The sequence below is a fragment of the Brachycentrus maculatus genome, unplaced genomic scaffold (genome assembly GCF_059751285.1).
Source record: "Brachycentrus maculatus isolate JH-2025_06_01 unplaced genomic scaffold, ASM5975128v1 h1tg000424l, whole genome shotgun sequence".
Classification (NCBI taxonomy): domain Eukaryota; kingdom Metazoa; phylum Arthropoda; class Insecta; order Trichoptera; family Brachycentridae; genus Brachycentrus; species Brachycentrus maculatus.
Genome location: NW_028281172.1, coordinates 33927 through 61500, shown reverse-complemented (window position 1 = coordinate 61500; position 27574 = coordinate 33927). Strand labels below are relative to the sequence as shown.

The 27574-nt window shown below is 33.8% G+C and overlaps 1 protein-coding gene across 9 annotated transcripts; it reads left to right on the top strand.

Moving 5' to 3' along the window:
• On the top strand, positions 1-26777 carry LOC148302649 (uncharacterized). 9 transcript variants are annotated; one of them, XM_088271291.1, is made up of 23 exons: positions 1-131; positions 1821-1974; positions 2998-3213; positions 5287-5394; positions 5518-6707; positions 7151-7254; positions 7704-7900; positions 8099-8203; positions 8285-8505; positions 9491-9604; positions 11892-11958; positions 12073-12186; positions 17102-17249; positions 21963-22075; positions 22164-22609; positions 23350-23589; positions 23675-23904; positions 24175-24293; positions 24373-24491; positions 24571-24667; positions 25144-25266; positions 25381-25549; positions 25632-26777. In XM_088271291.1, exons 2-23 carry the CDS (start codon positions 1840-1842, stop codon positions 26042-26044), a joined length of 4788 nt encoding a protein of 1595 aa, XP_088127417.1. In that variant the 5' UTR covers positions 1-131; positions 1821-1839; the 3' UTR covers positions 26045-26777. The 9 variants fall into 9 exon arrangements, with proteins under 9 accessions (XP_088127417.1, XP_088127411.1, XP_088127415.1 ...); XM_088271285.1 differs by having other exon boundaries at positions 5284-5394; positions 23338-23589; XM_088271289.1 differs by having other exon boundaries at positions 5284-5394; positions 7701-7900.
• Positions 26778-27574: the final 797 nt, after the last annotated feature.

The window sequence follows — 27574 nt, the reverse complement described above, 5'->3', positions numbered from 1 at the left end:
GCAGTTTTACATACACGCCATAATGTAATGAGCGTGAACTGCTATTTATTATAGGTTTTTTGTAATTAAACTGTATTAGCGTGTTTAGAAATACAGTAAACATTATAAAATAATGATCACAATTATAAAAGGTATGTGAATGATTGTATTTTATCCAATATGGGCCGATATTTTTCCATTTACGGTCGGTTTTAAAATGTCAATGTAGGTTGCATAGGCGAATTTAGGGCAGGTTGTTATGATGATTGAAGAAATACAGTTATGTTCGGTTTAATTTTGCATTTCATCCTTGCAGAAGTGGTATATCTTTAATTTTATCGTTCAAATTCCTGTAATTTATAGAGATTTTTAACTTAGACCGCGATATTGACGTAGACGTACCTTGTCGATTGTTCAACACACCGATGTCATCAGACAATATTCTTGACCCGAAGTTTTTTAATATCCACAATGAAAATACTGTGGTTTTCTCATGTATTTTTATTATCTATCCCCTTATATTTCTAAAAAGAAACATTTAAACTAGTTTTATTTTCAATATTTCAATATAAGTGTCATTAACTTTTCGGGATCGGAGTATTTATAATGATTAGTGTCTTTACTAGTAACCTTTATTCTAATGATGTTATTACGATACTAATAATGGTTTTCCTAGATATTTTTCTTATATTTACTTCATAACGGTTAGTTTTATTTTTATTTTGCGACCCTAACACTTGCGACCTGTCACATTCTAGGTGGCAATGCAAGTTTTTTTTGTTAATGTCTTATGTTTAGACTTATGGAATTTTGTTTAAGGATGTGTCAAAAGAGCCTTTTAGAATTAAATATAATCTATAAATGTACCTACTGTAAAAACGTGTAATGCAGTAACTGAAAATAATGCTCTTGCAAGAAGTGCATAATATATACATTAGTTTATACTGCAAGCGGCTGCGCTCATCTACAAATCTATAGGAGTAATAAATGTATTTCTTGTACTGAAATATATTTTTTCCGTAATCGTCTGTGTAAATTTTGTGTATTGGTGAAATCGGTTTTTAACCCTTTGCAGACCGTGTTTTTTGTGTTCTCTTCGTTAATGATTTGTTTGTATTATTATTGTACAATTCTATTTACAGACGTTTGCACAAATCACATCATTTAGTCTATTTCCATGATCTGGGTGTAGCAATATAAAAAAGAAATAGCAAAACTTGCAATTATTGTTGATAAAAGTTGAATTAATTAATTGGATCATTAATCTTCTTTACTGTCATTACCACAAGCATATAAATCTGCGGATAGTTTAATCATATTATTACACCTTAAGTGACCATATTACACCTTAAGCGACCATATTACACCTTAAGTGACCATACATTCCATGTTAGTTGGAACTGTTTAAATGTTGTTAAGTTTTGGCCAGTTTGTCATTTTATCCTGCAGCCCGTTATCAAAAACAGTTATCAAAATGCGGTACAGTGGTTTCAAACCTAGAGTCTGCAACGCTAACCGCTGGACCATGATCCGACTGCAAACATACACCTTAATATCAAGCATTAAAAATATTATTTTGATAAAACTCCAATATTCTCTGATGGAATATTAAAATATAAATTATCATCGTGTTCTGAGGATTTGTACAAGTAATCAACCTTAAGCTACATATAAGACTCCTTTATAAAGTGAATTTTTGTATCCTTAATATGTGACGTATTTCAATTCTGAACCTAATGAAGAATCCAAAATATGTAAGGGGATCGAGAACATCCCATTTAATAAGGGTAGGAAGGTGAAGGAAAATAAGGAATCACTTAAGGTCTTCTTAATTTTGACAGATTAAGAAAATTGATCCCAATGGCGCAGTATTACCAGATTGTGCCTAATCAGGTGACACTGGAAGACCTGCAGAGGTTCTATCCCAATATCTGCGTGGATGGTTCTACAATCCAGTATGTCCTCCCTGACGATCAACAGTTTACGCAGCAACAGGTAATCCAACATTCTTAACTCTCTTTTTTCCCAACCTACTTTGGTAACGGAATATGTATATATTTATATACATAAAAAGGGTGTTTTTAAACTGGCAACATTGTTTTTACAGACTGTCAATTTGATAGTTGACAGTTGATTTGTTGTCAGTACGTTTTGCCATTTCACCTTGAATAGACTGACGCCAGAACAGCGCTTTCAAATTGTGCAAATGTATTTTGAAAATCATGGTTCGGTTCGCCAAACTTATCGTGCAAGTGATTCGGAAGACCGTTGATCGTTTTCACACCACGTACACTCTAGTGGATAATACACATCCACAAAGACGACAAACAGTGTGCACAGAAGAAGTTATTGCTGCTGTGGAGCGTTGTATTAAGGAGGATCCGAATGAGTCGATTTGCCATCGTGCACAGCAATTGGAGCTGTGCCCATTCACTTTATGGAAGATTCTGCGGAAAGATCTTGTCTTAAAAGCTCACAAGATCCAGCTTGTGCAAAAGTTGAAACTGCGTGACCATGTTGAATATGCGTCGTAGGCTTGGTGAATGGGCGGAAAACAATATTCAGTTTGATTATCTTTTTCAATGCAAAATTTTGTTCACCGATGAGGCACATTTTTGGTTAAATGGCTATGTCAATGAGCAGAATTGCCAAATTTGGAGTGAAGAAAACCCAGAAGTGTTGGGCCTCACTGTTTGGTGTCATTTATGGGCAGGTGGAATCATTGGCCTATATTTTTTGAAAGACGATGCCAACCTGATCGGTGCAATCAGTGGAGAGCGCTACAGAACCGTGATTACTCACTTCTTCATACTTCAGTTGAATGTCATTGATGTGACAGAGCTGTGGTTTCTACAAGATGGCGCAACATGCCACACTGCAAGTGCCACCAAGAATTCTCTGTAATAATAATCAGTGTAAACATAGAAACCCTTATCAAATAGTACTCGATGTGTATGTTGTGTCTGATGAAAAGTCAGGAATCTAGATTAAGGATAATAATGTTTTCCCGGATGGCAGGTGATATTGTCGGGGGAGCAGAACCAAAGCATCATGGTCGGAGCGCCCCTGGAAGGGGGCGAGGTGGAGGGCTATGCCGCGCCTCCCGTGCAGTATGTCCTGCAGCGCGAGCCACCACCAGCTCCCGTGCCCCCGCCTCCCGCCCCGCCGCCTCCTCAGCCGGTCCCACAATCCCCTCAGCCCCCTCCGCCCCCTCCGCAGCAGCAGCAGCAGCAGGTATTTAGCACTTCCCTTGTAATATGGCAACGTTTTAGCATCTTTTCCCGCATCCAAACAGAGCATAATTGCTCATTTTTGTGGGATAAATACGTATGAAAAAATCACAAGACGGTCAGTACTGTCCTTATTCGAATCTTTAAAGAAATAAGGGAGATACAAATGGTTAAACTTCCTAGATTTCAATTGGTGGGAGATCACTCAACTTAAGAAGAGATAAAAGAAGATGTCATTATGTGTTTAAATCTTCTGGACCACTGTTCAATATAATAAAGTTTGTGCAAATATTATAAAGTAATGTACTGCCAACTTACTAAAATGTATTTTTTCCATAATTTTTTTATTTTTATATTTTCGGAAACATAGAGAACCTAAGAATGTTTAATATTCCTCGGGTCTAATAACAGCCAGTAAGTTCACTCGCGAGTGCCCAACTAGCAAACGAGAGAATTATATACCTATAATACATAATTTTCCCGTTTCAGCAGGTGATGGGGCGCTAGATCCCATCTGATCTGACCCGTATCACAATATAAAAAGAATAGCCAAATTTATAGAAATGCAAATAAATTTTGATACGTTTTTGATTTTTAATTTTGAGCTGTTCAAACTGGTTAGCATTCCTTAACTTAGTTGTGAAATTCATGCCAAATTATACATTTTAAATATTGATTCTTCAAATAGTTTTTAATACAATATTACCTATATGTATATAGAAATAGTTTTTTATTTATTTCTTTGGACTCTCAATCAAAACTGGTTAGCCTTACTTGAACATCTCTAAACAGTACATTTATTGACTTTCAAATTTTTATTCCTAACTGTTTTCAAATTTCAAAATTTTTTTTTTCTAGATAAAATGCCACATGTAAAGGATATTTGTTTTATTATTGTTTACATGTATTTTGCAACCACATGTACAGCACGTTCGTAGATTTTATTTTAAAAACACAAAAATTTAAAAATAAAAAATGCATGGCGGACTCTTCAGCTATTCGAATGTGATTGGGTAATACACCGGGACTGTTCGTGTTCAATGAAATTTTTAAGTATTGTTTTATTATTTTAATTCGTCCGCCTCCTTAGTGTAGTGGTTAGCAAATTTAGGTACTATGCTGGAGGTCTCGGGTCCGATACCCAGGGGGGTTGAAATGGGGTGTTTTTTCACTATAATATTTATTTTGTATTACCCTGGATTGCTACCTGAAGCGCAGGACTGATCACCTTGACTTATATATAATAAACGATTGAATCAAAATCGCATCAATTTGATGCAGTGACCTATGCACCATTGGGGTGGGGAAAAGAGTCAGTAGTAATAAAATATTATATTAATATTTACTATTTATATGGAACTAAATTGGGGATTATAATACTATTTTATGTATTACTTTTAAATCAAACACAGATTTTTTGAGTCTACTTACTTGTATTTTATTAACAAAAACACATAAAAAATTATATTGTGACAATTGTTTCGCCTTGTTAGGGCATTATCAAACGAATGTGAAGATCAAATGGACTATGGTCCTTATGTAGCTATACAATTCTAAGTGACAGTTTTAACACGTGCAGCAATAATTTATGGGAGACAACATTAGCTAATGGGGGATGTAGGTATCTACCCTTGTATTTATTTTCTGGGAAAGGAAGAATTTATTGACATGGCAATTTTTTTAGAGAATTAATATTTTAAAGCTTAATACAATTGTTGGTAATATTATTTTTAAGAATTTATATATGTAGATGTAATTATTACTTTATCAATAACGCATCATGCAAGCGTTTACATAGAGAGAGATGATGTACAATAATGGTCTATTTAAATATGTTTAGCAGTAGTGAACACATAAGGTTGGTTTGTTCATTAGGTAATGGGGGATGCAGGTATGTACCCTTATATTTATTTTCTGGGAAAGGAAGAATTTATTGACATGGCAATTTTTATTTTTATTTTAAGAAAGAATTTACATATCTAAAACAAATAAAAATAATAATAAAACTTATCGTTTATTTTATTTAGTCTTTAACTTCATGTGTTAAAAAATCAATAAATTTTTGTCCTTTCAGCAGATTTACTATTCTGGAGATCTACCGGTAGAAACACAAGTTCTTCAACAAGCGCAGCAAATAATTGATTCTTCTCACATGAACCACCAGCCCCATCAGATTCAGCAACATGTGAGTTTTTTTCTGCGAAAATACATGCTCTGATATAAGAGTGTGCCATACAATAGATTCTTATTATTATCGGGCAACAAACAAATTGAATATCCCCGAAATAATTTAATTATCTTCTTTTAGCATATTCAAGTAGGAAGCCAACAACCGATCCACCATCATTCTCTTCTGCACATGCCTCCTCCACAATCACCGGTTGCCCAACACCAGTCCCCTCTTCACTACACCGATCAGCGGAATCAAAATCCTCAACTGGCTCAGCAGCAACACCAACTTCAATTGCAACAGCAGCAACAACAACAGCAAAGGCAACTTCAACATCAACAACATCAACAACTGCAACAACAGAGACAACAGCTGCAACAACAGCAGCAGCAGCAACAGATTCAACAACAGCAATTACAACAACAACAGCAGTTGCAACTGCAACAACAACAGCAACTGCAGCAACAGCATCAGTTGCAACAACAATTACAGCGACAAGTATCTCCTCAACACATTCAGCGACAGAGTTTGCCGCAACAAGGGCAGCCCCGGCTCCTGAACCACCTCTCGATGGTGGGGAACTCTCGACTCGCTTCTCCTCAAGGAGCTAGACCGCCGCGTCCACCCCGGCCTCCGCGCTCCGCGCCGCGCCTGCAGCAACGCCCGCCGGCTCGCCTGCAGCCGCCCCCGTCCCCCCGAGCCGCGACCCCCGCTCCGCCCCTGCCGCCACCGCCACCGCCGCTGCTGCAGCAACCGCCGCAACAGCAGCACGCCAAGGTTATAAACCAGCAGCGTTTCATCGTACAGCACGCTCCCGCTGCGACTAAAAGAATCCTTTTGAACAATCCCACCGGCGATCCGGATGATCTAGAGGAAAGTATCACAGCCGCCGTTTTGCAGAAAAACCCCACAACCGAAGTTGCCTCCGAAATGATCGATCGCCGCCCTTTCCAGAGATCACCCGTACTGCAGCAGCAGCAGGCAGTAGGCGTCAGGCAAGCTCTGCCGCAGGGGCACATAGCCCAACAGCAGCAGCGCGTATTTGTTCAGCAGCAACAGTTCACTAGCGGAGGACAATACCCGCCGCAGACGCAGCAGGGCTACAGCGCAGATACCTTCCAGGAGCAAGGGGCGGCTCGCCAGGTCCTGTATGACTCGCAGCAGGGAAGGATGAATGTATACGAGGGTGCAGGTCAGCTGGAGATGGAAGAAGATGGCGATGATTCCGGATTCATTACTCAATCCAACGGACAGAAAGTCTCCATGGCAGAGTATAGACGATCCCATCTCCTGAAGAATAATGTCCAGCAACCGACTACTCCTATTAGGTAATTTATTATAATTTATACAAAATGTCTGTTGTTGAGATAGCGTGTATCGTAGTAAAACTGATTTATGTATTAATTTTTAAATCAAACACAGATTTTTGAAGTCTACTAAGTTGTATTTTATTTTAAAAAAACACACCAAAATTAATATTGTGACAATTGTTTCGCCTAGTTATGGCATTTTTAATTTATTAAACTAGGCGAAACAATTGTCACAATATTAATTTTTATGTGTTTTTTTTAATGAAATATACAACTTAGTAGACTCAAAAAATCTGTGTTTTTGATTTAAAAATTAATACATAAATTAAAATGGAGTTTTACAAATGAAATGCCAAATTATAAATAAAACTGATTTAAATTGTGTTTTCTTAGCAGGATTTGTTCATCTTTCCTAAAGCTATATTAGTAATGTTAATGTTATTTGTTAAATTATGTTACAGAGGTACTATGCGCGCCGCTCGTGGTGGGTCTGCACGCCAAACTCTGGTCCCCAGGAAACAAGATCTGCCAGTTCAAGTTGTTTCACCCTTCAGGCCGCATCAAGGTTACCTATTTTCCAAATCATTTCCCACTCTTTGGCACAGCAGCTCATTACCACCTGTTCATTGTGCATGTCTGTATATCGTTTGCAAGGATTTGGTGTGTTTTACATGAAGGAAATGAAACCATTTTACAATGAGGTGTATGTATACAATGGAGACGTACGGTGGGCAGTAATGGGTTAAGTATCTTACAAACTGACCTCGCCGTATTACATTATATATTCACAGTTTTGACATTTTAATCAATAGAATTAACACGATTCCGTGTATTTGCATGTTCTATTGATTTCTATAAAAAATGTGTTCAGCCAAAAATGTTCGCAGCATTGAATCAAAAGTGAGGATATTGCACCACAAGTGTCGAGTTCATATGACATTTTATTTTAGTGGTGCACTTAGCATTAAGAATATGTATACCATGGCAGTTCAAATGAATTGTTTGCAATAGAAGCATGCGGATATTCGAGTGAGCAGCAGCAGCAACAACAGCAGCAGCAACAACAGCAACAGGAGCTGGGTGGCGCGTCGGACGGTGCGGTGGAGCCGCAGAGCGCGCGCATGCTCATTCTGCTGCAGAACGGGGAGCAGCGCCTCATTACCTTCACGCTGCCCAAGGAGAGTTGTACGGTGCAGGAACTACTTGAACAGGTCTGTTAAAATAAATATTTAACGTGTGAACCAATTATATCGAAAAAATAAATTCTTTTTTTTTTTGTAGTTTTGTTAGCTATTTTTGAGAAAAATTCACCTCTAGGATGTTTATATCAAATTTCACCCTGTCATCATTTTATAAATTTCTGTATTTTACACCTACAAATTTCTGTTTATGCAATGTTTTGTTTTCAGGTTAATGTGCCGTTCACAGCTGATACTCCAATAAAGTGTATTTCTAATACTGGATGCGATATTGACTACTTTGTATCCATCGGCTCCCCGACCAAAGTGGAAGACGTGAGTTGATAATTTACTTAAATTCTCTATTATAATTTCCAATTTAGTTTAGTTGTTAAAAATTGAGTATTGTTAATGCAGGTAACTGAGGCGGCCAGTCCCTTGACCTCGGGGGGCAGCAGCGTGGAGCCTTCCCCCGAGAAGAGCGCCCCGGCGCCGCTGGTGCCCTGCGCCGCGCCGCCCCCCGCCGTGCCCGCCCCACCGCCGCCCCCGCCCTCGCCGCCCCCGCGCTACGTGGACGGCATGCTCGCCCTCTGCAAGTTCTGCGGGTACACAGGATTCGACTTCACCAAATGCCAGAGGTGAAAACTGCCTGCACCATATCCATTATTTCTGTGACGTCACAAAAGAGTGATCCTTTTCATTCTGATTCTTTGTTAGCCCAGTAAAGCTCTTAATTTGAAATTGAAGGCATCATAATTTAAAATTTTTTTTTTTTACTAAAATCACCCATTTTCCATAAATAAATTGATGCGCTGGGATGTTTTAAACATAATTTATATTTTTTGTTGACAACACAAGCAGTTAATAAGATTATAAGTTTTTTTTTCTTTTTTTCTTCTACAAATTAAAAGACTCTTTTTTCATGTTTGTTAATCACCTGTTTTTTTTTTTTACCAAAAAGGTAAATGTCTATATATAATGTCAATTAAAATGTATTAATGAATAAAACATGTAAAACGTATCCTTAAAAACACAAAAATGACTAGAATTATTTTTAAATTCATTGTTTTTTTGTTAAATTTTTAATTCAACATAAATATTTCACTTTGTAATATCAAGAATAAAACCAAGGTGGTATGCACTGCGAACTGTCATATTAGTTGGCAGGTTTGTTTGATACTTTACATTTTTTTCTTAATTTTATTTTTGTTTTATTGAATTTTTTTTTTATTATTATAGTAAATTCAAATTATTGTTGTTGGATTCATTTAAAAGATTTTGCTTTAATACTAATTTTTACTTACATATTAACTTGAACTAATTATGAAATTTTTCAAACTAGTATAAAAACAGTGTTGGAGGAACCAGAAAATTGTATTATTTTTTTAAAAATTAAAGTAGTTTCAAATTATTGTTGTTGGATTCATTTTAAAGTTTTTGCTTTATGTACGTGTATGTACTAATTTGTAATTACATATTACCCTCCAGACCTATTAATAACCCATTCTGTTTGATCTTGATCTGTTTTGAGCTTGAGTTTGGTCTTATCATATGGTATCGGTTAGTTGTAGGTTAAAAAGTTATGATTACATATTTTTAAATTGTTTTTTTTATTTCTTATAGGTGTCGGCGTAGATTTCCAGAAGAACCTAAAGCAATTCCAATCGCTACAAATAAAAAGCCTGAAAAGAAAGAACCTGAAAAGCTTCCTGTGACCCTGATCAAAGAAAACATTAGGTATTTTTTTTAATTGTCATATTTTTATTATATTGTCACATAATATATTTTTTATTACTGTTTCAAAACAATGATTCCCTTATAATATTAGGTTTTACTCTTTTTAAAAGAAGAAACCGCATTGACATTATTATCTAATGCCAATTTTATTTATTAATTTTAAGTCTGGTCTAAACATTTTTTTTAAAGTTTTTTTTTGAAATAATTTTTTATTATGCATTCATAGTGTATTGGAAATGTACAATGCAGCAATCTTTCGGTATTTGTTAATTTACAACATTTTGCAAGCTTTTAATTGTGCTTTGAATCCGATTAGAATCTGAATAGTACCTTTTTTACAAAACTGAGTAATGCTATTTTTATTTATCTTCATACTTTTAATCATGAAAAAAACATAGGCATTCTACAATTTACTATGTATTTCAAAAATTTACTGGACTAAAATTCGTAGGACTTTAAAAATATCAATAATTTTTAAATTAGTGCAAATTTTCTTGAAATTCTTATGAATCAGCTAAAGTTATAATATCTACACTAAATAATTTTTTTTAAATTTCATACCCCTTGCTTCAACATATATGTCTCCCGGCCTTCTACCTCTATATGCAGACAAAGCATTGTCCATTTGTTGAATGATATTGTTTCCTATTGAAATGTTGGTAAAATCTTTGCATGCGTGTTTGTAGAACAATAACTTACTGGCTGAGGGTATCACAATACACCTTTTATTAAATTTATAGATAATGCGTATCTCAGCATTGCATTAATTCTTTATATCACTATTCGAACATATATTATACATCGTTTTGCCGCACAATCGTCTGAGTGATCGCATTTCGACTGCATTCAGTCTACTATACCCTTCTTTTGCCAACTCCTTTTTCTTATGTTTGATATTGTGACAATTAGATAATTATTATGATGAGATGTATGTTCACTGTTGGTCAATCTATTTTTATGAAGGACTTGTATATGACATGCAGACTAATATTATTGTACATTATATCTACTGTTTTTATGAAGGACTTGTATATGACATGCAGACTAATATTATTGTACATTATATTTACTGTTTTTATGAAGGACTTGTTTATGACATGCAGACTAATATTATTGTACATTATATCTACTGTTTTTATGAAGGACTTGTATATGACATGCAGACTAATATTATTGTACATTATATCTACTGTTTTTATGAAGGACTTGTATACGACATGCAGACTAATATTATTGTACATTATATCTACTGTTTTTATGAAGGACTTGTATACGACATGCAGACTAATATTATTGTACATTATATCTACTGTTTTTATGAAGGACTTGTATATGACATGCAGACTAATATTATTGTACATTATATTTACTGTTTTTATGAAGGACTTGTTTATGACATGCAGACTAATATTATTGTACATTATATCTACTGTTTTTATGAAGGACTTGTATATGACATGCAGACTAATATTATTGTACATTATATCTACTGTTTTTATGAAGGACTTGTATACGACATGCAGACTAATATTATTGTACATTATATCTACTGTTTTTATGAAGGACTTGTATACGACATGCAGACTAATATTATTGTACATTATATCTACTGTTTTTATGAAGGACTTGTATATGACATGCAGACTAATATTATTGTACATTATATCTACTGTTTTTATGAAGGACTTGTATATGACATGCAGACTAATATTATTGTACATTATATCTACTGTTTTTATGAAGGACTTGTATATGACATGCAGACTAATATTATTGTACATTATATCTACTGTTTTTATGAAGGACTTGTATATGACATGCAGACTAATATTATTGTACATTATATTTACTGTTTTTATGAAGGACTTGTTTATGACATGCAGACTAATATTATTGTACATTATATCTACTGTTTTTATGAAGGACTTGTATATGACATGCAGACTAATATTATTGTACATTATATCTACTGTTTTTATGAAGGACTTGTATACGACATGCAGACTAATATTATTGTACATTATATCTACTGTTTTTATGAAGGACTTGTATACGACATGCAGACTAATATTATTGTACATTATATCTACTGTTTTTATGAAGGACTTGTATATGACATGCAGACTAATATTATTGTACATTATATCTACTGTTTTTATGAAGGACTTGTATATGACATGCAGACTAATATTATTGTACATTATATCTACTGTTTTTATGAAGGACTTGTATATGACATGCAGACTAATATTATTGTACATTATATCTACTGTTTTTATTGTTTTAGTTCTCCGATTGAACCCGTTAAATTAAACTTATTGAAATCTTCTCTGAAGGTGGTTAAAGCTTTAAATGTAAGTATGAAATCCCAATATTGATGTTTTCAGACTGTTCAGATCTGTATTTCTAAATCCAAGAATAAGCGCTACATTAGAATGATTAATTACGCTATTTTCTAATTGTTTCAGGAAAAGAAAGTCAAAGCCCGTAAAGGAAGATTGAAACAAATAGATCCAGACCCTGTGATATTAACTCTTAGCTCAGATGATGAGGATTCCAATAGTTCTGCTCAAAATATGCAGGTATGTATATGTATGTGGGAGCTTTGTAGTTATACAGTAAAAGCTTGTAATTTCAAATTGACACGGAATAATTAGAATAAAATAACATAACATTTAATTACAAATAAGCAATTTAAAAAAAATATGCGTGCAGCACTGTACACGTTACAGAAGTGAAACTTTAAAAAAAAAAAAGAATAAGAAATTTTATGTGAGAGACAGTGAAAATCTCAAAAGAAATACAAAAATACAAATTTTGCATAAATAATTCAATACTTACGTTGTCATCGATAAGTGTTTCAATTGGTAAAAATAAATATCAAGCCAGGTATTGAACTTTTTACTGTGCAATAGATTTTTTTAGTTAAAACCTGAATGTTTTTTCTCCATTTGAAAAACATTTAGTATATTTAAAAAAATAATTAAACAATACCTTTTCTTCAAAATGCTAAAACAACACTTTCTGCCCTGTAGCGGGTAAATATAAAGTTGAAAATTTGCCGCTTTTGCTGGGATAAAGTACATTTTCTGGGCATTCCGAAAACATGCGCAACTGAAAATTTAAGATTTTTGATATGTGACATTGTTGAAGGGAGTGAGCGAAATGTGTAAATTTTCATCAAATATTGAGAGATTTTCGTAATTCTTTCGGTTGTGTGTAGGGAACATATCAAAGTACTCAAATAAAATATGGAAAATGGAAAAAATTTGGTCGAAGGAAGTTGCAGGAATGTATTGGTATCAAAACCGTCTAAAGAAATAGAATCATCTTCGGAAGCTTCACTTTTACTACAAATACGCATTCTTAGATAATGTAAACATTCTGATTTCATTCTCACTTTAACCAAAAGAAACATTTTCCAAGTTCCACAAGTGTTTTCATCATCGCTACTTGACGAATTCGACATTGTATGAGAGAAATCAACAATTTTTACTAATAACAAATTCAAAAATTAATCTTATTTTCACGGTGATATACTTTTTAAAAGATTATTTATGATTATTATTGACGATTTAAAAATTAATTTTGTGCGCGCACCGCTACACGTCTACACAGGTCGATTTCTAAAATCAATCTGAGTACAAGTCGATATTCCGACGGTACACAGTTTTCACGCAGTAACAAAGCGTCGATATATGGACGGTCTGCAGTGAAACGGTTAAACAATACTAAAAATACATTGTACTTATTTTAATAAAATGTTTTTCAACCATGTTTGTAATATCCTAGTTAATATGATTCTAGAAAACCAATAGTTCCTATTCGAAACTTGATTTTCATCAAATTATTTGGTGAAAATTATGTTTTGAAGAGTGATTTGAATCTTTACCATGTAGGTAAAGATTAAGTTAGAACTAAATCATTGCAGATTTCACTAATAGGTTTTTACATGTATTTTTATGTAATTAAAGAAAACACTTTGTTTTTTACCACTTGAGTTTTTATTAAAGACTACATGTTTCAGAAGTTAAACTTCCATCATTCAGGTCTGTATAATAACTAAAATATAAAATATAAAATTTTTCTATAAATAAGGAGAGGGGAAAGTAAGGGGAAGGGGTTAGTCAAGGAACGGAGTTTGAAAACAAAGGAAAAATTGAAAGCAATGGCGAAGAATTTTGAAACAATATATTATTTAATAAATTATCATTAGAATTCAGGTTTTTTTGTATTTCTAAATTTTCAAGATAATTCATAATTTGGCCTTTATATGGAACAAGGTGTAATAATTTTAATTTATGAGAGTGAAATGAGTGATTAGTATCTATTATATGATTTGCAAATTCCGAAAAATAATTACTAACAAGACCGCTATGATGTTCTTTAATTCTAATCTTCAAATTTCTCGCAGTTTGGCCAATATATTTTCTATCACAATCTCCACACGAAATTTCATAAACACCACTTTTTTGTAATAAATCAATTTTAGATTTTGAGTTATCGAGGATTTTATGTAAATTATTATTTGTATAATATGCAGGTTGTATATGGGAGGGTAAGATTTTTGAAATATTTTTAGTTATTGAACCCGTATATAAAATTTTTCGCCAAGATTTATTTTTAATTGAATCATTATTAGGAGCTGAATATATGTATTTTTTGGTTAAATTATTTTTAATTTTATTTTTTAACATTTTATCTATTAGCGCGCTATTATACCCGTTGTTTTTTGCTATTATTTTAATTGTGTTTAATTCACGATTATAATTTGAGTTACTGAGGGGGATATTAATTAGTCTATTTAATAATGAATGGAAACTGGCCATTTTATGTGAAATGGGATGAATGGAATCAGCTGGAATGACTGTGTCAGTGTGTGTTGGTTTACGATATATATTAAAATCTAATTTATTATTTATAACTTTAATCGATAAATCAAGAAAATTTAGGGTATTATCGTCATTTTTTTCCATAGTAAATTTAATATTATTATGTAATGTGTTGATGTGAGTAAGGAAAGAATCTAGTTATCTATTGTTGTATTAGCTGATATGTTCCTTAATGATTTTGAGACAGAATTATTAAATTCTAGTCTTCCTATTGTAAAAACATGTATTTTTAGATGGTTTAGATACGTTGATGACATTTTTTGTATTTTTATTTTTTATTCCATTCATTATTAAATAGACTAATTAATATCCCCCTCAGTAACTCAAATTATAATCGTGAATTAAACACAATTAAAATAATAGCAAAAAACAACGGGTATAATAGCGCGCTAATAGATAAAATGTTAAAAAATAAAATTAAAAATAATTTAACCAAAAAATACATATATTCAGCTCCTAATAATGATTCAATTAAAAATAAATCTTGGCGAAAAATTTTATATACGGGTTCAATAACTAAAAATATTTCAAAAATCTTACCCTCCCATATACAACCTGCATATTATACAAATAATAATTTACATAAAATCCTCGATAACTCAAAATCTAAAATTGATTTATTACAAAAAAGTGGTGTTTATGAAATTTCGTGTGGAGATTGTGATAGAAAATATATTGGCCAAACTGCGAGAAATTTGAAGATTAGAATTAAAGAACATCATAGCGGTCTTGTTAGTAATTATTTTTCGGAATTTGCAAATCATATAATAGATACTAATCACTCATTTCACTCTCATAAATTAAAATTATTACACCTTGTTCCATATAAAGGCCAAATTATGAATTATCTTGAAAATTTAGAAATACAAAAAAACCTGAATTCTAATGATAATTTATTAAATAATATATTGTTTCAAAATTCTTCGCCATTGCTTTCAATTTTTCCTTTGTTTTCAAACTCCGTTCCTTGACTAACCCCTTCCCCTTACTTTCCCCTCTCCTTATTTATAGAAAAATTTTATATTTTATATTTTAGTTATTATACAGACCTGAATGATGGAAGTTTAACTTCTGAAACATGTAGTCTTTAATAAAAACTCAAGTGGTAAAAAACAAAGTGTTTTCTTTAATTATTGTAACATGTCTTACCACAAAGTTAATGCCGAATCAATAAATAAAATATTTTTATGTATGTTAAGATCTTAGCACATCTTTTGATAAAATTTTATTACTTTATTCTTTATGAAACATTCAGTAGCAAGATTGCTATAATTTGCTAAATAGTGTGTTTGTGCTGTGCAATAAGCTAAAACATGGAGAATGATAGCAAAAAAAAGTCATTTTATTTTATTTTTATTTTCGTAAAGGTCATGCATCACAAGCTCACAAAAAGTTATGTGTTGTGTACGGTGATGAAGCCCAAAAAGAATGGCAGTGTCTGAAATGGTTCACCAAATTTTGTTCGGGTGATTTTTCAATATAAAAAGACAAGCGCTCCGGACGTCCAGTTGAAGTCCATGGTGACCAAATAAAGGCCATAATTGGTATCCATTGCCATAGTTCAACACGGGAGATAGCAGAAAAGCTGAATGTATTGCATACATGCACTTGAAACCACCAAAAACATATTAGTAGTCAAAAAGTGATTGGTTTACCTCATAAACTTAAAGAGCAAGACTTGACGAGGCGTACCTTTGAAATATGCTTCTTATACGCAATGAAAATGACCCATTTAAAAAACACATAATTATTGGAGATGAAAATGGGTCATTTATGATAATATTGTAAAAAAAAGATCCTGGACTAAGCAAGGGGAACTAGCTCAAACAGCTTCTAAGGCTGACATTCATCAGAAAAAAGGTCATGTTTTTAGTTAAGTAGGATCATAAAGGAATTATTTTTATTGAGCTTTTACCCCGTAAGCAGACCATTAATTCAGAGGTTTATATTGAACAGCTGACCAAACGAAACGATGCAACCAAAGAAAGTAGCTGGCTGAAAGAAAAGGTATCGTCTTTCACCGTGACAGCGCCAGACCTTACAGAATTTTGGTCACCCGGCAAAATTTGCTGGAGCTTGGTTGGGATGTGTTACCTCATCCACCTTATAGTGCCGACTTAGCAATATCAGATTACCATTTATCACCAATTGTCGCGAAATTTCTTACATGGGAGTAAATTCAATGATGACAATAATGTACAAATTCAGTAAGAACAGTTTATGTAAAAAGAATAATGATACTACCTAAAAAATGGCAAAAGGTTATAGATAATCATGGACATTATATTTGAGATTAAAGTTATTCTATGTATGGAAATACGTTATTTTCTTTTCTTTGAAAAATCTGCAATGAATTAGTTTCCAACCCAATAATATTTATTAGTGAGTAAGATAACGTAATTTTTCATTGTGTTATGTATGTTCATAATGGGCTGGTACCTGAGCCGTATGACTGATACAATAAAATGTACCATATGCACCATTGAGTTGGAAAATAAAAAGCTTTTCTTTGCATAAGTGACAAACTAAACCCGTTGTTTTCCAAAATGTACTTTGGTGGCGGGTAATTTACTTTTAATGTTCATGTTTGCTTTATCTCCTGTAGGGTTCTGGAGACATGGTACTTGGGATGTTAGCCACTAACCCAGTCATCTCCCACGCTGCTAGCTTGAAAGAGCCAAGTCTTCAGGATCTTGAAACCACTCCAGGCAGCGCCCTCAATAATGCTCACCAGGATACTGGGCTATTCCAAGGTAAGTCAACCCTGTTATTTTATTTGTTTTAATGCTATCCTTATTTAGCAAATATGTACATTAGAGTACGCCGTTGATGTATGAAGAAAATTATTTTTTTATATATCAAAGACAAATGAGTCTAAAAAGTTGCATTTTGGATTGCACATAACGTAAAAAATATTTTTTTTAAATATTTGGCCCTCAAGTAGAGCTCAAAGTTTTCGGAAAAGCCATTTTTTGCATTTTATCAGCTGTCATTTCGTATTTTAGTAATATAGACAGCCTAATTAAATGTTACGATATGTAATACAATTTACTTAATCAGCACATAAGTTACACTTTACATTTTTTTTAAAAATGGTTAACGTTGTTTTAGTAAGTCATTGTTTCCATCAGTATTCGGTCGGCGCGCGGCGCTCAAAGGGATTGAGCGCCGCGCGGATTGAGTTGCACTGTCCGTATTTTCTTTACATCCCGGTGCTTTTAAAATGTGTTGAAATTTTATGTGTGATTTAGTTTTAGTTTAAGATTATCTTTACACACAATTAAAGTTATTTTAAATACATAATTATGTTAATTAAAAACGAAATGAGTTCATCTAAACCCTGTATAAAATAAAACTAGAATTATTTTTTAATCACTTTTATTATTAGTGTTTTTCTCCAACCGGTTTCACAAAGACCCTTGTCATCTTCAGGGATAGACATGCAACATGACCCCTTTCATTGTTGAATTCGCAAAAAATTAAGAATCGGCTCACCTGATGTACAAATATAAATTGCTACAGATATTATATGTTTTTAGATTTAAAAATGATATGGTGTTCAATAAAAATGCAAAAACTTGGACAAATATCAACCAATTTTAATTATTCTTCTTTTAATTGTACAAGTAAAGAAAGATATTTACACTTAAAATACTATAAAAAAAACGACACATTTACAACAATAAAAATATAAAAATACAAGATTATGTCACTTCACAATTCTGTTTTCCCGCGCATAGTCCATGTAGCCCCCTTTTCAGCGAGCGCGTACAAGGTTGGATCACCTGATATCATTTCTTTTGCTGCACATTATGCACTCGAGTAAATTGCGCCTGGGCAATTTTTCTAAACATTGATAGTTGGATGAAGCTGGATGTTTCGGTTCACAGTTTTCGCGAGCCATCCATTCTTTTTCAATATCTTCTATAATTTCAAATATAAACTGAAATTATTTCTGTCGTATGGTAATTTTTTTCTGTAGTAATGGATTTACATAAAACATAAATGTTTAGCACCATTCTTCCCAATATGTTGAATGCAATATTTTTCCAGTATTTTAGTATTCTTTATTCATCCAAATATACATACAACATTTTGTCTGATTCGTCCACTCCTCTCATGTTTTTATTGTAATCATGAATTGTTGAAGGCTTTTCTTTTTCTGATTCAAAATTACCTCGATTTTTATTTACGGTTACATCTTCTTCTTTATGTAGATCCTAGGGATCTGTTGTGCCTCCGCATGTCGCTCTTGGGATGTCGACTCCCAGCTGTCTTTCCATCTTTTCGGAGGTCTGCCTGGGGGTCTGCTTTCTTCAGGGTTGCCTTGGAAAGCGATACGTGGAAGTCTGTCTTCTGACATTCCGTTTATATGTTCCTTCCAGTATCGCTTTCGTTGTCGTCCCCACCTCACGATATCCTCCGTCTTACACATGCTTTGAATGTCGGGATATCTTACTCAGTCTCGCAATGTGTTTCCGTTTATGGATCGGAGAGTCTTCATTTCGGAGGTTCGAAGTCGAGATTTTGTTCTGGAAGTATCTGCTCTTGCCTCAATTCCATAACTGGCTATTGGTCGAACACATGTTTTGTTGTAACACGGTTACATGATTTACAATAATGTCACTACTGTGGTCACTTTCTCTATTTATCGGAATTTTTTTTAATTGTGTAAAAATACATTTTTTTCTGAATCGTCCTGTTGGTTTTTTGTGGGACACGTAAATATACGGGTTTAAATGTAGGCGCAAAATATCACATCACAACTAATGATTCAAGTGATAACTTCCAATGAAAACACTACACTATGCAGGGTCAGATATGCCACGTAATCAGACTGTCAACAGTTTCATCGATATTGAAGCTCAATGGGGGTAGTCTAACTGGCAAATTCCGCAAACATTTGAAGGTTAAATACTTTCTGGGTTATTTAAGTTTGGTGTCGGTCGTCTTGCGTGTTAGATTATTGTTTTACAATTTTTAGTGCTATTTGTCATACTTTTTATATTCTTAGTGTAATACACATATTGTATTATAAGACATTTTTCCCATAAAAATGTATTCGGAAAATAATATAGTGACAATAAAATGTTTGCAAACAATTTATTAGATTGTTCTTGTGACAATGATGGTAAAGTGTTATTGGAAATTAAATCTTGTAGTGATGACGAGGACATACCGATACCTAAACAAATTTAATTTTTTTGCAAAATACATATTAAAAAAAAAACACCTACTCTGCCACTAATTAACCCGCATATCCCCCCGACAACAATTTATTGTGAAATTGATGAAAAATTGCTGTAAATTTTTCAAAGATAAATATTATTACATGTTTATTATTTTTATTTATCTCAAAACGGAATACAATTCGCATTTAAATCTATATATTCCTGCTATAATTAATCAAAAGTTTTTTTTGTGTTAGTCTGCCTATGCACGCGAGTTTTCCGCCGGCTTTTCTCTCGAAAAACGTACCAGTGAAAAACTCGTGTGGTAACTAGCTGTCTTGGACATGGACATGAAAACTCGCTACGTGCCCTAATTAATATAATTTTTACAATGTAGTTCGAAAATAAATACTTTTCCTTATGGCATCCCGTTCCGTCTCGTTCGATTGTTTTTTTTTACAATTTGTAGATTTAGTCGAAGGGTGTAGGGGTCTAGAAATATTTAATAAAATACATTAAAATCTCGTGAAGACGAGAAAAAAATTACAAATACTGTGCATAAGCGGGTTCGTAAATAAATCTGTGATATAGAAATAGACAAACACTGTCGTGTTTGTCGTGTCGTGACAAGAATGAGAGGCCGACGTGCCGAGTGAAGAATGCGTAAAAAGGGTATGAATCTGAATATAGGCCGGCTTGAGAGACTTACTGGGTATCTTAACCTTTTTCATAAATTTTGCGTGTAAAGTGTGAGCAGCCGTGACCTAGCTTTTTTGGAGCGAATATATATTGGTGGTGAAATACATGTTATTTTATTATTATGTAATACAATAATATAGCAAAAAAAAAAACAATATACGTGCTTCCGACCTCCGTTTTTATTTTAATTTTCATATTTTACCGCTGAATAACCGCCAGGCCGCGGATTGTTGGAGTCGGCAGTCATAATTTAGTTTATGGTTTATCTATGCTTAAGCGGCCATATTATAAAATTTCCATCTGACGTTTGGTATATTTGAGGTTTTCATTAAAATAATGTCCGTCGGGTCTTTTGTAAAGAAAAAAGGTTAAAATTGTTTGTTTTTTTCTTGGATATGAAAATTATATGCGCGTAATTAATACATTTTTGTGACGCCATTTCGCCGTGTCAGAACGGCGTGTTTTAAATTTTGACATTTCGGTTAAATAACGTGGGGATTATTATTTTCATGCGCTCGCGTGGGCATTTCTTTTTTATATTAGCCAACAATGTGTACTTGTAAACATTTAGATTTTATTTTTGCTGTAATGTGTATTGAGTAATATTAATAAACATTTCCCGTTTATTATGGCGGGGACCTTCGCTTATCCTTAGATTTTGTTCATTTCTCTTCTTTACTATCAGTTATTTCAGTTGTAAAAATGTGTTTCAAAAGTATATCGCCTTAATTTTATTAATAATAACGCAGTTATATGTACGAAACACGGAAATTTTATTTAAAGAAGTGTGTGTTTGTTTAAGGGGTGTCCTGGATGTTTAAAAACGGCACTTTTTGTAAAAAAAAATCTACGGGAAAGAATGAAATGAAGTTATTGAATTTTGAGGTTAGATTTTATATAAAATAAATACGAAAAAAATATTTAATAGATTTCTAATCCTATTCCACGGGCGTCTTGTTGCTGCATTCTTCAATCTGCGTGAAAGATTCCACCTCGTAATTTTGACTGAATCGGAAAACTAAAACAGTATTAAATTATCGTATATGTCTTCTGGGTAAACTAAAAAAATAAAATAAATCATCGGTTATTTTATGACACCGTTTGTCAACTGTTTCTTACCGCCGAGCTCCCATTCTTTCTTTATATTTTGAAGTAATGAACCCATGCGTTTTTGTATGTACCCCATGCACTAGTTTTTCGCAACAGTACAATCATCAACCTACGGCTTTATCTTCAAAATATCAGCAAAAAAAATTAAAAAGTGCTACCAATATAAAAATGTATTTTGTCAAAATTTTTCATAAGATCTTAAAAATATTTCTGTGGTAGAAATCTGACCCTAAAATTTACATAATTTTAGCTTTACTCGATGTTTTATTTTATAAAGCTTTATAAAATGTACCGTGAAGTATTTGCAAAAAGCATTAAAAAATTATTCTTTTTGGTTGAACCCTTCAAATAAAGCCCCAAAGATAATGCCCAGTGAATAAATAGTAAAATGCGTTTATTTCATTTTGTATATGTTTTGTTATTCATACGTATTTCTTTTTGTGAGGTTGTTTTGTATTTATTATTCATTTAGAATGTTTCCTTTAGATGAGGAGAGAGAAGATGTAACAGAGGATATGGATCAAGCCCAAAATCTTTGTACTGTACTGGAGTGTCGAACTGTTCGGATTGGTTCACACAGATTCACTCCTAAAGACAAGGTTTGTACTTAAGTTTATACATATAATATTGGAATGCCTTTCATTTTGTAGTGACGGCAGTTAGTATAGTAAATGTTGCGGTGTGCAGGTGCTAATATCTAGCAAGGGCGTCCGGATCGTGGCGCCGATGGTCGACGGGGGTGGCTGGGCCGAGCTGCAGCTGCAGGCGCGCGAGGTTGTGAAGGTGCTGCTGCACGCCGGCAAGGGCTTGCCCGTGCTCTTCCTCTACACCATGCAGTGTTGCGGGGCCTACGTGCGCAAGACCCTGCGCATGACCGACACCAACGGGCCCTACTACAACTCGGTAGCCAAAGAGGAGCAGTTCAAGCGAATCACACTCCTGCCCAATGTCATCAGCGACGACACCAAGATCAGCCTCAAGCAGATATTCGGCTCCGCCATCGAGGACCTCAGCTCGCAGGAAGCTAACGACATCCTGATCAGGACCTGCCCCAAGGAAGTCCAGCAGACTGCAAAAATGGTCACCCGAGCAAATAGCATTCATATTGCCTCCACTCTAGGAGGAGCTAAAAGGTAAACACTTACCTTTAACCCTTCCCTTACGATTCTAAAAACTTCCGCATGTACCGGTGATATGTATTTTGTACACCATATGAAAATGTTTAAAAACGTGAGTATTCCTAAATGTTGCTTTTATTGACCATATTTGAAGTTGAAATGTAACAATTTTGTAATGTTATCTCTGGTAAATCTAAATAAAGGGGGGGGGGAAAAACATCGCAAGTAGCTAGCGTAATATACGCTAGCTAAATAGCCAGCGTAGCGTCACGACCGCCATATAAGATGATTTGCGCAATCCTGGCGGAGTTAAAGTAAACACACATGTTACAACATGCGCGTATGCATATTTAGAAAAGACGCCACACGCACACATACTGAAATGTTTTGTATCGGTGATTTTTTTCCGATTTTTCACAAATTATTTATTTCCGTCGCTGCAAATGAATAACTTTATATTATAATACTTTCATATAATACAAAATTATATTACGAAGGAATACAAAAATTCTGAGACCATATCTATTATATTTTATATTGATATTCTCAATTGAAAAGTCGAGTTGTAGTAAATACATATCACCGGGAGGGGAAGGTTAATAATACTCATATCTTTGTTAATTGCTATTGGTACAGAGATGATATCCACTACCGTACAAATACATTAGGGTGTTTTCATAATATAATTGTAGCCAATTGTTGATATTAAGTATTGTAGAGTAAGTTCATTACATCTTAAGAAGTATTGTTTTCAGTATAAATCCTTCGGAAATCCGCCAAATACTTATTTATCCCCCTGGCAAGGGAGGTATCTCCATCAACACGGAAGATTACATGTGCCTTGCTCAAGACCAGTTCCTCAACGATGTCATTATTGACTTCTACCTGAAGTATCTATGCCACGATGTCCTCTCTGTCCAGCAAAGGGAAAAGACTCATGTATTCAGCACATTCTTCTACAAGAGATTGACTACTAAACCCACCAAAGCCAACAGGTACGCAATTCTCTCTACATATCTTCGCAGTAATTTGCATTGGTTTTTTGCATTAAAATATATTTCTGTTATTTTTTCCTTCTAGAAGATCGAACCCCCATGAGTGGGATTCTTCACTTACGCCCGCCCAGAAAAGACACGCAAGGGTCAAATCTTGGACAAAAAATGTGAATATTTTCCAGAAAGACTATGTTGTCGTTCCTATTAATGAAAATTGCCACTGGTTCCTCGCCATCATCTGCTTCCCCGGGCTAGATGGATGTCGCTCCATAGAAGGGGATCGCCTCGTTTCTCCGCAGGAAATTAGAAAAAAAGGTAAAAACTAGTTTTCATCTCAATGTAACCTTACTTACATACTAGTAAACAATTTTAGCCATTATTTTTTTAAGCTATTTTTATTATTTGAAAAATCTTTTATCGTATTTACATTTTAAATAGAAGACTGTATTACTTAAATACAATAGTCCTAATTTTTTTATTAAGATTAAAATTAAAATTTAATACAACTATTTTGACACATTTGTATGGGACGTGAGGTCCGAATCGCTGGTTGCTCGAATAAATGAATTAATTGTAAACTTTCAGACCGAAAAACAATGATACAAGTTGGAAAGTCCGTAGTTACGCCAATCCTCAAGCAAGAGCAAATAGGACTCAACTGTGATGGAGACAATCTCAGTGAAAGGGATGAGGCGGAAGCTGAAGTAAGTTATATGATTGAGTCTGCGGCATTTAATACCCAATGAGTGATGTTTTGTTCAGTAGAATACTCTTATGTTGTAGGAAAGTGACCTGGATATGCTAGGTAGTGAATCTGATAATGAGGAAAGTGAAGCAATTGTTAATACTTCTGTCGCGAAAGAAGTGGAGGACTCGGGTGAAAAGTGTGAACCTATTAAACAGTAAGTAAATTAGATTTATTAAGCTACTACTGCAGGTTACAGTAGAGTGAGCTACAAAAAGGGGAATTCTTTGTTACAGACCGTGTATACTGATATTCGACTCGTTGGCTGGAGCTTCGAGGTCGAGAGTGGTAGCTACACTGCGTGATTATCTCACCTGCGAGTTTCATGCCAAGGTAAACATATTTTCTTTCAATTTACTCTTCAATACTAAATTACAGTTTGCTAGTATTCAAATATTCATTAAAACTTTAACAGGTTAGTAAGTATTTGTAATATATGGATTGACATGCGGGTGTGGACTATCCAGCCCGGTCAAGTTATATACGTATATATATATTTTGTCTGTATAGTGTGCACCTCAAGCAGAAGAAAGATGAATATTGCTCTGTGTGATTGACAACTAAAATAGTATCGCATCTATCTGTATTCGTGCAAGCTTGTGAAGGCTTCTAATAATATAAACTATATATTGTATACTGTGCCCCTTATACACTATTCCAAGCAGATAATAGGAAGAAAAAATATACACATATTGTTCAGTTCATTTGTAACATTCTAGTTAGTGATTCGGTGTTTATTTTTCTAATATTTTGAAACTTAATAAAAAAATTCTTTGGGCATGCTTAAAATATGATTTGATTTGTTTCAGGTGTCATCAGAAAAAACTTTTACAAAAGATAATATTAAAGGTTCCTGTCCTAAAATACCGCAGCAAAATAACTTCACTGATTGTGGCCTTTACTTGCTTCAATATGTAGAACACTTCTTCAAGGTAGGTATTTACTTTGGCCATTAGTTTCCATCTGTACTGCTGTGGCTGGCACTGTGATAACATAAAAAGCAAGATCTGAACAAATTGTAATCACCATTCCTATTTCACTTACAGCACCCGATACTAGATTATCGCCTTCCTATCAAACAACTCTCTAATTGGTTCGATGAAATAGTGGTGACTAGAAAACGGGAAGAAATATCCAATCTACTGAAAACCTTGATGTTGCAGCGTAATGCGGAAATGGTCTTTCTGCCTGATATTTCTTTCCCAACTCTGGATGGTATGTGTGCTTGTTATTTGCTTATTTCATTATGCTTTTTGTGTCAAGCTATGGGTTTTGTCAACGCGTAGTCATATTGCAGGGAAACTGGTAGAGTCCAACGAGGAAAACGGAGAGTCGAGCGATCCGCAGTCCAGCGACCCGCAGTCCAGCGATCCGCAGTCCAGCGAGTCCGGCGCCAGCGAGTCGGGGAAGGCAAACTCCAGTAGCGGAACTGTCGCAACTCTTTCCATGCACCCTCACAATATGGCCGTTCTCAAGTTCATTTCCGACTCGCAAGCAACTATTAAACATCAGGAAATGGTCAAGGATATACAGAATTCTTTAATCAATCATAAACTCAACAGTGATAAAAATACTTTAAACCAGAGCAGTGATAATCCTTTAGATACCTCCACAAGTGATATAAACTCTCAAAAAATTAGGCGATGTAATAATAAAAGTGACAGTGGTGCTACGGAAAGTAAAAGAATTAAAATTAGTGAATTCAATTGACTTCAGACACATTAAATCAATGTGGAAATATGTGACTGCAACTTTTAAACTAACTGAAGTTGTCATGTGATGATTTTATATTGTATCCTCGTTGGCTTCTTCATTTTTCCATTTTCATAGTTGGACTACTTTTGAGATCATAAATGCGACATTATTAATCCTCTCATTAATGTTTAGGACATTTTTGTATTATATATGAATATGCTCATTCGCATGTGACCACTCAGGTGGCAAAGCAATATTGTCTTGCACAAATGCATAGCTGGTGGTATATTATCGAAACATACTTTGGAGATATTGACACTATTGTATCGTCAGGTAGACGCATTTCCAAATCATTTCTGAATCTCCAAACATTCTTTATTTGGACACATTTATTTTAATTTTAAAAAAACCTCATGAAATGCTGCTACGTACCCCGAGAATTTAACTTGAACAATATTAAGATGAGCCATCATTAATTTTATCATGCATGAACTTTTGTTATTTGAAGTATCACTATAATTTTAAAAACGTCACAAATCTTCTTTCTCAGAGGAGTATAAAACAAAGAAGCATAAATCTTTCCCCTTAGTTGAAGTAAATAAAAAATGTATACAAACTACCAGAAAGTGACTGCCAAAATTAAACCTTTAAATTCAAGGTTTCTTGATATTGGTTAAATCCCCTTTGTCCACTATCTGGGATTATAATGGAAATATTTTTATTGAATTAAAGATTTTTTTTAAATCTACATATATATTTTTTTATGAAGTTCCGGGTAATTTATGTTTTTAATTCAAATATTATAAATAAAGATTGTATCATTAATTTATACTTTTTTCCTATACATAATCTGTTTACACTTTTTGTTCAAAAGTGTACACAGTTTTAAAGTACTATGTATTATTAATTCGCTCCAGTTACAAAATCCACTTTGAATTCTTAGTGGATTTAGGTAAAATTGATCATCATCCACACACAATCAAACTTATATTGTTAATCTTTATTTATCAAACCTTATTGCCACATTATAATTATCCTTCCTAGGCAGATTTTCATAATACATATTATTATTTTTTTTCAAATGTTTGCATCTTTGGATGATTAATTTTTGTCTCAATTTAGAGGAATCTGATTATTATAATTATTACAATGAAATTGTGTTCGGGATTGTTTTTAAGGATTCCAAATATCTTCTTCTTCAAACCCTTACCGCACCACAATGGTGCATAGGGCACTGTATCATATAAACATAGTATTATCTTGATCGTTAACACGCGAAAGAAAGTACATCAGCCTTCCGCTTCAGGTACCAGTCCAGGGTAATGTTGAATAAATATTAGAGTGAAAAATCACTTATATTTATTTGACCCCTTCTGGGAATCGAATCCGGGACCTCCAGAACGATGGCCAAGCGTGCTGACCATTACACTACGGAGGCGGACAAATATAAAAATATCTAGCACTATCTAAAAAAAAATTATATAAAAGACATCTATTTCCTACTGGTTGTTAAAAATAAAGATTTTGATTTGATATTTTTAATTG

Bases quoted from the DNA above. Each gene is read 5' to 3' on its own strand.
- LOC148302649 (XM_088271283.1), top strand. From the start codon at position 1,840: ATGGCGCAGTATTACCAGATTGTGCCTAATCAGGTGACACTGGAAGAC. The intron at 12,187-17,101 runs GTATGTATATGT...TATCTCCTGTAG, and splicing joins GTTCTGCTCAAAATATGCAG to GGTTCTGGAGACATGGTACT. The intron at 24,668-25,143 runs GTAAACATATTT...GATTTGTTTCAG, and splicing joins CCTGCGAGTTTCATGCCAAG to GTGTCATCAGAAAAAACTTT.